The sequence below is a fragment of the Blennius ocellaris genome (genome assembly GCF_963422515.1).
Source record: "Blennius ocellaris genome assembly, chromosome: 17".
Classification (NCBI taxonomy): Eukaryota; Metazoa; Chordata; class Actinopteri; order Blenniiformes; family Blenniidae; genus Blennius; species Blennius ocellaris.
This window is the reverse complement of record NC_137666.1, coordinates 17,640,566-17,656,469: the sequence shown is the minus strand read 5'-3', so window position 1 is coordinate 17,656,469 and position 15,904 is coordinate 17,640,566. Positions and strand designations below refer to the sequence as shown.

At 45.6% G+C, this 15,904-nt stretch overlaps 2 protein-coding genes across 2 annotated transcripts in view; one reads left to right on the top strand and one right to left on the bottom strand.

Moving 5' to 3' along the window:
* Positions 1–1,914, bottom strand: part of LOC308142325 (putative E3 ubiquitin-protein ligase UBR7) — a gene marked incomplete at its 3' end in the record, with an annotated part of 2,442 nt that extends 528 nt beyond the window's left edge. The window contains exons 1-4 of the mRNA XM_080512673.1: positions 1,768–1,914; positions 664–797; positions 516–576; positions 344–439 (exon numbers count right to left, since the gene is read on the bottom strand). Of these exons, the coding sequence (XP_080368799.1) occupies positions 344–439; positions 516–576; positions 664–797; positions 1,768–1,872 (396 nt within the window). The 5' untranslated portion in view covers positions 1,873–1,914. The remainder of the gene's footprint in view (positions 1–343; positions 440–515; positions 577–663; positions 798–1,767) is intronic.
* A 1,861-nt stretch (positions 1,915–3,775) lies between these two features.
* LOC308142846 (inositol-tetrakisphosphate 1-kinase-like) overlaps positions 3,776–15,904 on the top strand; it is a gene marked incomplete at its 3' end in the record, with an annotated part of 29,582 nt that continues 17,453 nt past the window's right edge. Inside the window, exons 1-3 of the mRNA XM_080513436.1 lie at positions 3,776–3,884; positions 4,338–4,492; positions 9,167–9,191. Of these exons, the coding sequence (XP_080369562.1) occupies positions 4,398–4,492; positions 9,167–9,191 (120 nt within the window). The 5' untranslated portion in view covers positions 3,776–3,884; positions 4,338–4,397. The remainder of the gene's footprint in view (positions 3,885–4,337; positions 4,493–9,166; positions 9,192–15,904) is intronic.

Genomic DNA, 15,904 nt, shown 5'->3' with positions numbered 1-15,904 from the left:
CGACAATTTGTGGCTCATGCTGTTCATCGTTTACACCACCTTGGCCAATAACTGCTCTCATTTCATTTGTGTGATTGTATCTCCCAGAAAAAAAAAGAAAAAAAAGAAATCAATAAACAAAAAAGTACGCATTAAAAAAAAAAACTACGACTATTTTGTACGCTGCTCTATAGCGATTCCCTGGAGTTGGACGATGGGAGGAGACTGCATCATCTTTTACTGCTGTTATAACAATCATGGTTCTACATATCGATGCATGTTTGTGCAGGGTTTCATGTGTCAGCGCTGCCGTTTGTCAAATTTCACAGTTATTTTTATTCTACGAACTTCTTTTCAGACGTACCTGGTCCTCGGTGTCTGGGTAGGGCCGATCACATGTGCAGTAGCAGCCTCTGAAGTTGTGATTGTAGTGATTTTTGACATTCCGTTCATCCTTGACCTTTGTGGGACACAGGAGACTGGGTGATTACAGGCGCCAGGATACGATCAGTAAACAAAGTAAAAGGAGTACCTACCAGGTTTAACTGGCACTGGAAACCAGCAAACTTCTCATTCCCACAGTCGCAGCGGAAGTTCCTTTGTGGAGAGAGAGAGATCGGGGCGTTCAGCGGACGCTTGCAGAGGATAAGAGTGAAGCCGTGCGGTCGGCGTGTTCTTTTTTACCTTTTGGTGTAGAGCTCGAAGATGTCGTGGCCGTCGTGACACTTGTTGGCGCAGGCCAGGCAGACGCCGGCGGGCTCGGCGCCACCCGGAGTGCAGGTGCTGCAGGCGAACACCGCCTGTCTCTTCACGTATCCCTGCAGGCGACAGGAGGGGGTGGGTGGGGGGGGGGGGGCAGGGAGACCACGCTCTTTACTGCTGGGGTTTGTTTTATGAGGCGAAAACTGAAGTGAACGAGTGAAACGAGTCTGAGGTGCAACAGAAGAATCAGTCTGTTGTTAAAACCACACTTTGCACTGAGTAAATGAAATATAATGTCAACATGATGAAACACTGAGATCCACACCTTCTCTACTCACTAACATGTAAAACACAGAGAGGGGTATCAGACAGAGGAGAGGGGCATCAGATGGAGGACGGGCATCAGAAAGACTAGAGGAGTATTAGATAGAGGAGAGGAGTATTAGATAGAGGAGAGGGGTATTAGACAGACTAGAAGGGTATCAGACAGACTAGAGGGGCATCAGACAGACTAGAGGGGTATCAGACAGACTAGAGGGGCAATAGATAGAGGAGAGGGGCATTAGACAGACTAGAGGGGGTATTAGACAGAGGAGAGGGGTATTAGACAGACTAGAGGGGTATCAGACAGACTAGAGGGGCATTAGATAGAAGAGAGGGGCATTAGATGGAGGACAGGGGCATCAGAAAGACTAGAGGGGTATTAGATAGAGGAGAGGGGGCACTAGATAAAAGAGAGGGGCATTAGATGGAAAACCGGGGCATCAGACAGACTGGAGGGGGTATTAGACAGAGGAGAGGGGCATTCGATAGAAGAGAGGGGCATTCGATTGAAGAGAGGGGCATTAGATAGAATAGAGGGGCATTTGATGGAGGACCAGGGCATCAGATAGACTGGAGGCTGGAGGGGCATTACACAGAGGAGAGGGGAATTATATAAAAGAGAGGGGTATTAGGTAGAAGAGAGGGGTATTAGATGGAGGACCAGGGCATCAAACAGACTAAAGTGGTATTAAACAGAAGAGAGGGGCAACACAGTGAGGACCGGGGCATCAGGCCGGCCCGGAGCCGCAGCTCGCAGCTCACCTGCGGGTAGGAGCAGTTCTCCGCGTCGCTCCCCGCCAGCACGCTCAGAGCTCGCTGCAGCTCCTCCTCGCTCACCGCCGCCTCGTCACGAGGAGCTGCAGACATGGTGGACACGGAGGAAGACGATGCGGAGGAGGATGAAGAGGAGACGGGAAAATAAGCACACTGCAGCCGGGAATGGGCCCGGGCTGAAACACTCTGTTGATGAATGACTGTTTCCGGGCGGGAATTTGGATGGAGACCACGTGGAGGAAGTGACGACACACAACTACGTCACACACAACAATAAACAACAGTAAAAGCAACCGTAAGATGACCTTTCCCCCCAAACCTCCAACTAAAATCATCCTTACATTTCATGTACCTTTATGTTATATTTTACTTTTTTTTTAACATGCTTTTTTTTTCTAAATGTGTTTTAAGATTTTATATCGTTGTTTAAGGGGAAACATTGCAAATTAAAGTAAATGTATATGTTATGTATATGATATACAATGTTACTATAAAATAAATAAAAACTAAGTTAATAGAAAACTATTTTTATTATATTTTTAAACTCTAGTAGCAGTCATGTAAACAAGATAAACTTGACTCGACAAGATCCAGCTGAAGTATAGGAGGGAAAGAAATGAACTCACAATATGGATGTAAAACTAATGTAGAATTCACAGGATCTTATGGAAGCTATTTATTTCAACTATACAGTTCAACTATGTACGCTAAACTGATCATATTTTATTCCTTTGGGGATATTTCAGTATTGATCCATCCTACTTCGATGACGTGGTTACATTTAGGCACAGTGGGGAGCTTATACCAGTCAAATTTTATTGCAAAAAAAGACGGCAGTCAGACTAATTAATGTTTTTTTTACAACATCATAAAAAAAGCTAATGAAAATCTGTACTGAACTACTTTCACGTTCTTTAATTTTATTATCCACTAGATGGCGCGACTGCAGCATGTTTTCCTCCCTCTCCTCTCCTGCTAAAGCCAGTCAACCTTCCACTTAAACTGTAACTTGAGTCGTGAATAATTCCTAAAAGCATTCCTCTTTCCAAAGCAGCCATTGACCCATGTGTAGTTTTCAAAGTGGGGGTTGAGCTCCTCCTGGGGGGCTCCACAGAGCTTCAGGGAGGCCAAAGCAGCAGAAACACACAAGAGGATCAGGAGAAATGTTTTTTATCCCCTGAGAGAGAGAGACAGTGAACCACACACACTCACATCTCACATTAGCTATTTAGAGCCACCAATTAATCTTAAATACATGTTTTATCACACGCACGCACACACACAAGGAAAACATGCAAGCTCCACACAGAAAGACCGGTATTTGAACCCATGACCTTCTCACTGTGATGCAAATGCACTAACCTAACATATGAAGAATTACTAGATAATTAAAAACAAACTTTTGTGATTCTTTGTTGAACTTGTCATTTCCGAATCGAGATTGAGGTTTGTGTGTGTGTGTGTGTGTGTGTGTGTGTGTGTGTGTGTGTGTGTGTGTGTGTGTGTGTGTACTGTAGATGAACCCAGGACAAAACACACACACACAAACAATTGTACCATATTTAGAATGTTATGACGTCAAACAAAACAGGACACGTAGATCAATAGATAAGGAAAATTAAAATGTTACTTGGTGTAAATTTACACTTTACAAATTTACCAATGCTTATAGTTTTAAGTATACTTAACACACACACACACACACACACACACACACACACACACACACACACACACACACACACACACACACACACACACACACACACACACACACACACACACAGAGTGGGGAGTACAGTGTTTTCCGAGGCGCCCTGAACGCCGCGGCGCTCCGCTGGCTCCTGGGTGTGTGCTCGCGCTCCCTCCCTCCGCGCAGTCAGTCAAGTCAGTCAGTCAGTCAGTCCAGCTCGGTGTCTGAGGGGGGAAGCCAGCAAAGAACATCTCAGCTCTGCCTGCCTGTCATCTGTCACCCTCTCCCCGTCTGCTTTCCTCCCCCGGACCGACCCCAGGATGGGAAACTACCCGAGCTAGTCTCCGAGGAGGACGCGCATTGAAGAGAGAGGGAGCGAGAGAGAGAGGCACTGTGCTACAAAAACTACCAGGTTAGTTAGCCTGTCATTCTGCCAGTTGCTTCATCTCCGAGCTAACTCGTGTCTGCTCGCCCCGCGCTCGCGCCACACGTTGGACGTGTTCCTCTACCGCTAACGGCTGACAGCCTCGCGAGCGCGCTAGCTCCCGCTCCAGGAGTGCACGGCTTTGGGGCTGGCCGTGCACACTGTCAGTACACAGCTAGCAGGCTAACGTTAGCAGCTGAGATTAGCAAGAGACACTGACTCTCTAACGTGTGTGTGTGCGCGCGTGTACGTGCGTGCGTGTGTGTGTTTTGCTGATGCTGAACCACACAGTGTAACTCTCCATCAGGCTGTGTATAAGACCCAGGAGGGATCCAGGCTTGTGACTGGGGCGGATCATCGCCTGTTGCCTCCTCTGTTTTGCCCCCCCCCTCCCTCCCCCGTGTTTGCTGATGAGACTCTCCCATGTTTTTGTGTGTCCAGGTGGAGCCTTCAGTCCTCAGCTCTTGTGCCTCCAGCAAGGGGAAGAGGGACACGGTGGAGATGCAGACCTTCCTGAAGGGCCGGAGAGTCGGCTACTGGCTCAGCGAGAAGAAGATGAAGAAGCTGAATTTCCAGGCCTTTGCCGATCTGTGCAGGTATGTGACGTGATCGCAGGACACCCTGACATGCATCCACCACTGTAAGGCCGACATAGTTAACCCTTCTGAGGGCAATTATTGAAATACAACCCCAATGTGGAGGAGACCTTCCCCACACCTGTAATAACCCATGCTGTGCATCGCTCTGACAGCTGTGTTCATCTGTCAAAATGTCATTATCACCATGTTACAGGCAGTGATAATTACCAGCTACTTAAATATCTCTCTCCCTCTTTGTGCTCTTAGTTTGAATTGTTCCAAGGTGTGAATGCGAGTGTGTGTGTGTCTCTGTTTGCCCTGTGATGAACTGCTGATCTGTACAGGATGGGTCCCGGCTTTAACCCTCACGCTCACTAAAATCACAAAAAAGGTGTTGGAATTTCTCGTGACGCTGCACAATGCATCTTACGTTTCACAATAGACGTTTATAAAAGAAGAAATCACTGAACAATGGTCAGTTGTGTTCTTACATGTTGTGCTATTTTAAAAAGTGAACAGTGTGATTCAATCACAATAAAATGTGAGATGAACGATTCAAATGGACGGAATTATTGTGATTTAATTCCTAGAGGCCACAGTCATGAAGGAAAGAAATATAATGAACGATTTTGCTTCTGAAACTATTTTTCTGTATTGTTACTCTTAATATTATTTATAGTTCACCTGGTAATTCATAGTTAGAAATAAAAAATAAAAAAAAGTTTTGATCAATCAAATCCAGTACTTTGTGTTATTTTCCAGAAAGTGACCTTGTTATGATCTAAGCGATAACCCTTTTGCATGCTATCTAATCTGAGTATTTACATTTTTTTCCCCTTCGTTCGGGCAAAGCACAGCCGCGTTTTGTGTGATTATGAGAAATTTTAAAGCAGAAGTGGTTCTAATTTTCATGAGTTCTGAAGCGGCACTGATCGTTGAGGAAGTGAACATGTTATAGCGCTATAAATGGTTAAGAATTAAGGTAAAGGTGGATCCAGAGCTGCTCTGTTGGGCGGTAAATTCCCCCCTGTGGCGCTCGCCGACGGCCTTGACGGAGAGAGCCGCTCCTCTCAATCCGAGCCGCTGCAGCCTGCCTGCTCCGTCTGCACAGACCCTCTTCTGAAGCGGTCTCCGCTGTACGTACCATCGCCCCAGAGGGGAAGGTGGCACACATACAGCATGTCCTCTTTGTTACGTCTTGCCTGGGTGCTTGTCGAGACTTGGTTCTGAAGGGGGGGGGGGTGTAGGCAGGAGAGTGTTGATAGTGGCCCGAAAGAGCTCGAGCAGCCGCAACTGGTACTGCAATCGTTCAATCCCTACAAACATGAACCTGCACACAGTGCGTTATCTCATGCAAGTCACAATAATGGTGTACCACAAATACCAATGGGAGTTAATATTAATTCCTCAGAGTCTTATACAGTATGTCATACGATCTTCATGTTTTTATCGTTATTGCGTAGTCACAACACAGATTTGTCGGAGCGTTTTATTTTAACTGCAGCACTCGGAGGGCAGGTCGGTGCGTCTGGCCTGCCCACGTCCTGCCGGGTGAAGTGTTCCGTCATGTGCGCCGAAGACAAGGCACGCGATTTCTCAGCAGATGTAAATTCTAGACGTGTAAACTCTCTCTGACTGGCTTCGCGGCGTGACAGCGGGTTTATCTTCCTCCGTTTGTCACGGGGTGTTTTTTTTTTTTGTGTGTGTGTGGCATGAGACACATTGACGTGAACCAATAGTTTTGTTTCAGACGGAATCCAATCAGTCAGGTGTGACAAGCGCTGTGCTTTGAAAAGGGGTTTTCCCCTTTACGGAACACACTGACCTGATCGAGCCAGGACAGATTAGCATGCAGTAATCCACAAAACATTTTTAATCTCTTCATAAACTCCCCCCCCCCACACACACACCTCCTCCTCCTCCTCCCCCCCTCGGAGCTCGACTCAGGAAAACCTTGGAGGTGACAACTGTTGAGTTGGTGGCACACATCAGCACTCTTTACGAATAACAGCAGGAGATTCAAATAAAAAATGGATCCCCAGAGATTGAAGGAGTTTTTCATGTAAATCAAAGACGATCGCGTCACATAGACCCTTTTGCAGATTGAAACATCTATTATGTTCCTGTCGTTTAAACCTGCTGGAGGGGATCAGAAATGTATTTTTCTATTTTTGAGAACTTCAGCAGCAACACTGTTACAAGATAATCAAGGTTGTTTTCCATTTTAATAAAACCAATAATGAAAAATAATGGGATGAAATGGTAAGCGAACGTTATGAAAACTGCAAAAGAAATGTTTTACTTGTTCATGGATGCGAGTGATACAGTTTCAAAAGATATTTTCTTACTTCAGTAATTTAATAACCACCTGGTAATGTGAACTTGTTAAATTGGCTCAATTATTTGATTTCATTGTTTGCAACCTATTGGCTTTATTACATTGAAATTGGCCCAAATAGCGGCAGATGTTAGATTTGTTTGGGTTTTTTTTTTATTCATCTATAAAGACTCGCCTGTGTTTTTCCCCCTCCGTCACGACGGGACTGCAGCTGACTGTGAAGAGTCGGAGTCCCGTCTCTTCCAGCTGACTCTCGGAGCTGCTCCCGCTGGTGTGTGTGTGTGTGTGTGTGTGTGTGTGTGTGTGTGTGTGTGTGTGTGTGTGTGTGTGTGTGTGTGTGTGTGTGTGTGTGTGTGTGCGCGCGTCTCATTAGGGTCGCTCTGCGGTCGTCTCGCCTCTTTTTTTTTTTTGATTTCCGTTCGCCTGATTTGGTGGCGACGTGACGCCCTTGAGGAACGACCGGCTCCGGCGACGTCGGATGTTATGAAAACATCGGCGCTTTGCGCCGCCACCTTCTGCGTCGGCCTCTAATGAGATTACACTTTGGCCACAGCTAATGTATGCTCGCACATAATCTTTCACGCCGATGATCTGCTGCTGTGGTGGAGAAACCGATGATTAACCCCTTGCTGCGCGTCGTCCTTTTTAAACAACGAATGCAAACCTCGCACTAAATGTCATGATCACACCTGCATAATAATCACCAACTACTTGAATGTCTCTCTTTGCACTCAATTGTGTTTAATTCTACTAAACAATATAGACACGTCTCGGGGGGGGGGGGGGGGGGGGGGAGAAACACGAGTGTGTGTGGTCGTCTGTCTCTCTGTGTTTTGTCGTGTGAAGGACCGTTTAGTACAAATACTTCATTATTCCCAGGGGGAAATTCCTTGATCCGTCCAGGGTGGAAACCCGACTTCAAACTCCAGTTAGCTGGGATGTTCTGCTGCGCAACGACACCCTGAACAGACAAACAGTAACCAGTAAAAGCTGCAGAAAGTCTCTGTAAATACTTTTTTTTAAATTAAATAAACAAAGCTAAAACGGAACAAGTTTGACCAATTTGTTGCCTTATTTTTGCACGTGTGGTTCAGTCGTAGGGCTGATGTGTCGACCCCCTCCCTCACACCCCCCCATGTTTTGAAGGAATGACACTGAACTCCCACGTTGCCCCGAGGGGTGTGAGTGCAGCCCTGTATATAGATGAGAATGATCACATCAAGCACATCTACTGAAGTGGAAGTCCCTGCTGCAGAGTTGGGTTTCACTGACGTGCGAGGATGTAAAATGGAGTTTATTTGTTTTTTTTGTTGTCGTCAGTGTTTGTCTGTGGATGTTGAGCCGACTTGCGTGAAGTCCTGAAGCCTGTCCGTCCTGCTCACTCTCCTCTCGCCCCGCCGGCCCTGCAACAATACGGCAGACGGCCGCAAGTATCTCAGATTGGGGCGAAACTAAAAGGGCCCCCATTCAACTTGACATGAAACACGCCAGCTGCGGTATTAAATATCCACATTGTTGTTCGGCGGTGAATGGCTGGCGCTGCTGTTACCATGGGGCCGTAACCTCTAAAACAACTGGGTCGGACTGGTTGCTCGGTGGTGTGAGGCTGAGTTTGTTCTCGACGCTCCTCCAAGCGGCTTGTTTTGGCCAATTCCTTGGGTTTATTTTGCTGCAGTTCTGTCTCGGTCCGACTCGTGCAGTTGGTCTACAGTGACCACAAACAAGCCAGAGCTCTTTTCCGATTTCTGTGTGGCCATTTGTTTTTCTCTTGATGAATCGGGACTTGTGTTTTGTTTTTTTTCCGGACATGGGACGGAAACTCTCTGTCGCCTTTGTTAGTGTAGAAGAAACTCAATTTTATGCAAGGATAGTTGAGTCACTGTCAATGTTTTCCCTGTTCAATTCCTCTTTGATGAGAATTATATCAACAGTAAAACAAGAAATCGGTAGTAGACTGAATGGAAATTGTCTTTTTACATTGCTCATATCACAAAAATAGAGGAGAGATTGATTTGCTGTAATAGTATAATCAATTATAATCAATAGGAGTCTGTCATTTTGCTCTCTTCCTGACCATTTTAGAGCTTTCTGACGCTTCATTCTGTTGCAGCCGACAGGATTTGGTTTGCACCATAACCTTTACTTCTATATTTTAAAGCAGGTCTGGGCCAAATACACATACATTGTAGAGAGTTTTACCCCATATGAGCCAATATGCAGCCTTGGGATTCTCACATTTTCCTCCAGATCTGTTGATCCATGTTTTTCATTCATTAATGAGGAGGATGACGGCTGTTGTTTTATTTAATGACTGTTTTTTTAATTTTTTTTTTTTTTGTCTTCTTCTCTTTCAGAAAAAGAGGAATAGAAGTAGTTCAGGTAAGTTGAGCAGTCATTCACTCACTCACTGTTTCAGTTTTGGTGTTTAAACTTCCTCAAACACAAACTCTTTACGGTCCTATTAGTGCTGTAATGTAGATTCTTATTCTCCGCTGTCATTTCTGTACTGCACGTCGGCGTTCTTGCATTTTTTTTTTCCACTCAAACAAAAGTAGAAATGTTGAGTTGTTAAAGGTTTTTTTTAATGCCATTAATTAACGAGGAGCTCTGAGTGACTCCTGAAGTAAAACGAAGCCGTGTTCAGTGTTGCGGCGAGACACAACAACCCTGTATTTCAACACCTTACTTCTTATTATGCACATTTCAAAAGACTCTGGGTGCAAGCAAGAGGGTTTAGTCACCCGTACTTAAATTTTCATAACTTGAAATCACATACAAGCTTTTAAAAAAAATAAAAAAATAAAGAGTGATGGGAAGAGCGGATGAGTCAATAGAAAATGTTTAGTAATTTTTACTGAGCTCCAGGAGAAGGTCCTTGGTAACATGAAGACAAATAGAGGCTCGGGGTGGGGGGGGGGGGGGGGGTAAGGACGGCTGCTTTTAATGAAGATTGCCCACTCAGGAGGTAAACAGTGCGTACAGCAGCATGGTAACTATTGTCTCTAAGCCCTGGAAGCTCTGCGCAGAAAAAAAGTGTCTATCAGGTAAAGTGCTCCGTGCAATTGAGGAGGAAATGATCCTGCTTCTTCTCTCCTAATCTGTGCTGCTTTTCTTTTCTTTTTCTTTTTTTTGTGGGGATGTTTTTTCACGCTTCGACTTTGGGGGTCATTTTCTTTTTTTTTTTTCTTTTTTCCTTCTTTTTTGTCCTCGCACTCACTCTGACGATATCACCCAGAAAGAGCCTCGTCCTGGGAATAGTCCCAAAGTAAGCAGGGGCTTTTGTGTCCCACTATGCATTCAGTCCCTCCTGGGAGACCGCAGATCCTCAGACTCCGATTACCCCCGGAGCTTGGAACCGACTTCCCTGTGCCCGTTTTTTTTTTTTTTTTTTTTCACCCCGGACTACCTGTTATCCGCTGAATTATTCTCTTGGGTTTTTTTTTTTCTCCACAGAAAGAAAGCCTTTACGTTGAGTTGAGAGTTTGGTTCACTCGCACGCCCAGAGAGAGAGAGAGGGGGGGGGGGGGTTCATGGACTCGATGCTAGTCACTGCGTGTCCTGTCGTGACCTCTTCACACACAGATAATGTCAGCCATTATCCACTTGTGGCTTTTTTTTTTTGAGAAAAGAGGTTTTCTCCAATTGTACCACTAAAGCTGTTTTCAGAGTGTGTGGTAGGTTTCTAATGTTGGCTCGGGAGGGGCAACAGCAGAACACCCCCCCCCCCCCCCACACACACACACACACACACACACATTATTTACACATTTGAGTGGAAAATAAACAATATTTAGATCAACTTTATTAACACAACAGTGAACGTAGATTGGATCTGAAAAACACGATCGCTCATGTTCAAAGTGGTAAAAGTAAAACTGTTTCACCCGATGATCATTGTCCCTGTCGTCCAACGGAGCCGCTCTCACCTGGGAGAGGTTGTCTCGCTGGTGTTATATTGGCTCTGTGCCCTGGCAGATCAGGGTTAACGCCATGTTTGTTGAATAACTTGACCCAGTTCTGCATTATACAAGAGCGAGCATTGTTGTCCGAAGCGTGTTTCTGCCACCGACGAATGATTGATGATACTTGGGTAATTAATAAAAGTAAAATCCGGAGTTACACGTTGGGCAACAGTGCAGAAGTTTAGCAGAAGGCAGGTCAAATTGTTAAAATGGCTAAAACAACCAGATGAGCTGAATCGGTTTAAAAGACTAACGAGGTTAAAAGCCGCTAATAAAATGGCTACAAAAGCTGTAACGGCAACATTTATTCCAAATTTTTGTCCTGAACGTACATTCAGCAAAGCTACATAACGTTATATGCGGTGTGATCTGTTATCATGTTTTGTGGCTCCAGAATAATTTTATTTAGTGGAAAGTGAGAGAAAAAAAACATCTCTTTTGAAGGGAAAGGTTTCAGACTGCTGTACGATGTCTTTGTGTCCTGACGTTGGATATCTGCACATTTCTCCTAAGGTGTGAAGTGTAATTTCCTGCCAATAATTTGGCCCATTTCCTACTTCGTGAATCCCCACAGAGCTAAAATAAAGCACCAAACCAACACTATATATATATTTGTGTCTTTTGATGTATGCATGTATACCCATTAAATTGTACACATCAGTAACTGTACAGTACTTTATATGAACTTTACCGTAGTTATACATGCCCAAATCTAAAACCGCTTTATTGTTGTTAAATTTATAAATGAGATGTCTTCCAATGCATTCTGGGTACAGTCCTCACCGTTGAGGCCCCGAGCGGTCGGGAGTGACATGGACAATTTGCAAGCATCTAGCAAACACAGTAAATGTTTGATCAGTTAAAGGATTAATCTGCTGTTTGTTGTTCATTTATTAGCAGGTTTTGTAAACCTTGAGAAAGGGCACAAGTGTGGCTTATTGAGTGTGTTTCCATTCCTTTTGGCCTCCCTTTAGAAGGACGAGGTACAGATTTGTCTCCAGTTTAATCTGGTAACCTTGTCCCCGCCGTGTGACAGAGGAGCTTTAGCCTGGCGATGACAACGTAACCCTGAATATCCAAGGATGAATGAATCTGGAGTAAAGAAAGGATCCGTTTGTGTGGTTTACAGTGTCGTTAGAAAAGGGTTTCGCTGATCAAACAGCGTCGAGACCAGTCAGCTCTTTCGGTTAAGTTTAATCGGAACATTAACTGATTAGAGAAATGCTGCTAGCATTGATGCGTGCTGATATTGAGTTCACAACCGGTGGACCTTGTACTGTTTGTTTTACAGGTCCAGCTAATGATCGGCTGATTCATTGTGTCGCTGTATGAAAATAACCCGAAGGAGCGGCCCTGCTTTGATCAGCGTAGCATCGCGGGCGGCCGATCCCAGCTCGCCGTGGCTGAAAGGCAGGCTTTGGTTGGCGGCGGATTGCCACACGCAACTCTATTCACAACTACAATTATTTGGGAGACAATCATTTGTCTCAGACTCGAAAGGCTTCCGAGTCTGGAAATGAACTCTGCATATTGTAACTGTTGAGATTGAGGCTTCCCACTCCCGTACAGCCTTCCACCGGCTTTATCAGATCTCATTTGAATGATTAATTCCTTATCGAGCTCTGCAGCAGCCCAGTAAAGATGTCCGCTCTCAAACTTGCAGCGACAAGTCTCCCCCGGGTCCAGACCGAGCAGCAAGACATCAAAAATAAATAGGATATTAGCCAGTAATGCGACACGATGGTCAGATTCGGTCACAGTCGGGAATACATTGACACGATGCACCACCATACACTCTAATTACACGTGTGGTTGTGCCCGTACGCAGCCTGTCCCACCCAGTCGTATACAGTATATTCTATTTATCGCAAAAGGGTTGGGATCTCCTCGGGGTCGCCGGTGACGTCACCCTGTGTGAACAGATCGCCGCTAAATCTGGCGGCCCCCGGGGACCTCATTTTATATTTCCATTAGTTGCGTGGGAAAAGGGTCCACATTGTATACCCCTCCGGACAGACGAGCCTGAAAAGGAAGATTCTTTTGTTTGGCTTTCCCGATTCCAGGCGGCCACAACTTTCAACCTCAATTTATTTATTTATTTTTTTTTTTTTTGTTTTCGTCTGTTTGTAAACCGCCCAATGCGCTCACCTTGGTCCCCTGCGTTTTACGACTTCGCCCTGCCTTCTTCTCAACGCGCCGCTCATCAATACCGACCCCCCCCCCCCCTTCGGCGATGAGCTCCCCAAGAGCCGTTGTCCCAGCCCCCCGGACATTAGGCCGTCTATGATCACACAGCTGATGAGATTAACTCGCCCGGCTCGCTCTTGAGGAAGCCGATATTCGCTTTCAGAGGCAGAACTCATCAGCGGCAAATGGTCACTGTTTGAGTGGGCTGTCTGAGGAAAGTTATCGAGTTACCGTTTTTATTATATGCTAAGTGCTTCGAAATTTCAAGTTAATTTCCGGCGTGTCGCTGTGTCTCACCCACGTGCGGAATTTATGGAAGCTGGAAAACCAATTGCCCACTGAAGATATGTATTGATCCCGCGATGCACTGCGATTCGGGGCCTGCTCGTTCGTGGCCATTAAGTTGGATTCACATCCAGCAGCTTTGGCGGAATGAAAAGGGAAATGCATGGCAGGTTCAGCACGGTGCTGTTTGCTTAAGGCTACGGCTCAGATTTATTTAATCAGGATAACGCTGATCCACCGTACGACAAACAATTTCCTATGGCGACCATTCGTCCATCCGTTATCCTCTCCACCACTTTCAGCAGGTTACACCATGGATAGATCTCCAGAAGATGCATGTTTTTGTACCGTGGGGAGGAAAATAAGGGTGCGAAGGAGCATGCAAACTCCACTCAAGACAAACCCCTTAAATTCTGAATATTTTCACAATTAACCGCTACATCACTGTGTGGCCACTATGTTCTCAATGTGACTGTGACACATTGTGACGTTGCATTTAGGTTTGATTTCTATCCACTATTTATTAAAAGTTCTGAAAAATGCTCCTGATCATGTGCTGAAGAATGTGTAAAGTCGTGGTTTTTGTGTCCGGAGAGCCTCAGTTCACGGTGCCTCTGCTCGTGTCACGCAAGGCGTGGCGAGCAGCCACACCGTGTCAGCGACTCATCGTTTCTCTGACACACCGAGGTGTCAGTTGCTTCCTGGTATTCTCAATCAATCATTCATCACATGTCTGTCTGCTCTCTACACACCTGGCGACAAGGGGAAAGACCAGGGGAGAGCAGATCCAACGGAGGCAAACGACAGAGAGACGTGTAATGAAATCTTGACTGGGGGTGGGAAAAAAAAAAAAAAAGTCCTTGCAGTTTATGCATGCTCCGTTTTGTGAAAAATGTATACGCTCCATCTTTGCTGTAATCTGAGCAGGATTACTATTGCAACAACACATCATCAGTAGGGTAAAACTAACCTGTCTCACGACGGTCTAATCCCAGCTCACGTTCCCTATTAGTGGGTGAACAATCCAACGCTTGGTGAATTCTGCTTCACAATGATAGGAAGAGCCGACATCGAAGGATCAAAAAGCGACGTCGCTATGAACGCTTGGCCGCCACACGTCGCCGTTGCTCCCCCCCCCCCCGGGGACTCTGGCTCGGCCCCTACATTCAAAAGCGGGATATATGTGGGCCCTGACCGACCCACTCCCTCCAGGATCCGGCGTGTTTTCTCTGTTGTCCGTCACCACGGCGAGCCCTCTGCTCGCTCCCAGTCCCACGGGGACTCGCAAAGACGTCAGCTGACATTTCTGCTTTTAGCATTTAGTGGGACATCAATGACTTTACTGCTGGATTTTTTTTTTTTTTTTTTTTTTTTTGACGAGCTCTAAAGCTGGGGCCTTGTGTGTGTGTGTGTGGAGAGAGAGCGAGGGGAGTTCATCCCCTGCGATGTGCCTTTGCTCGTGGGGTTTGACCCCCCCCCCTACGACGTAGAGATCTGTTTTGTCATGGCGGGGCCAGGCTGCGGATGGGCCCTCTTGTGTTGTGTAACCAGGAGATTAAAAGCCGTGCCTCGAGAGTTCAGTCCTGACTCCCGACAGAAAAACCACCTCCTGCCACTCTGTCACCGCCGCCACTTCATCCAGCAGTTTGCACGGTCATGACTCTTCGCTTTATGCCTCTTAATACATCAGCTCATTTACACTGGAAGAGTGTGTGCGTGTCACCGAACCACACGATTCCTGACAAACCAGATCAACTGCAAAGACGCCTCTTTCCCCAGCTGAGCTTACATATTCAGATGTCACGGTGAACAAATTAGCATCAGTGGTTCTCGCTTGAATGTTGCATTACAACCTGCTGAAAGCAGTCTGATGAGAAACCCTGAGTCTAATCTAACATTGCATCCTAAGAGGGTTTTTTTTATTGTCCACACTGTTGCAGTTTTCTCAGAAAAGGAGCCATCCACTGAAGCTTCAGCGATTATCCGTGGCCTTATTGTTCAGGGATTTCTTTACCTGTGGGAATTTATCCAGAGTCTTTTTTTAATGTTTTTTTTTTCTTTTCTCCTCCTGTAACAGCGGTGTCAAACGTTGCATGACTCAGCCTTCATCCATGTGTGTTCACGAACAAAAATTGTCAAGGCAACTTCACTTACGTCTCTTCTGCAGCTCTGCTTTAGGAAAAAGCTCAAAACTGTCAATTGGTTATTTTTTTTATTTTTTTTTTTACCGGAAATTCGCAAGAAACATCTGAGCGCGAGGAAAATCACAAAGCTGTGCAACATTTCACAAGTTCTTAAAGAAATGTTTTTTGAGGTCAAATTTCAACGCCGAGTGACTAATCTGCTTAGTTACCTATTACACGCAATAAAACACCCAGTTTATACTGAGGTTTCAACACTAGTACCGTCACTGGATTATTTTTAGCTCGGTATATTGCAAATCTATCTTTACTGCGGTTTCAACATTAGTAATATACATATTACAAATGCACCGACGGTCAAATCTGGCCAATCGGATGGAGTCTGAGTGTACGTATATGAAAAAAAAATCCTGCCGCTGCTTTTGTATACATTTTTGCAGCTCATGTTGGAGCGCCGCTCTGAGCTGGGCTTGTTCCTACAGGCTGGAGGAATGGGAGCGGGCGAGCGAGATCCCAC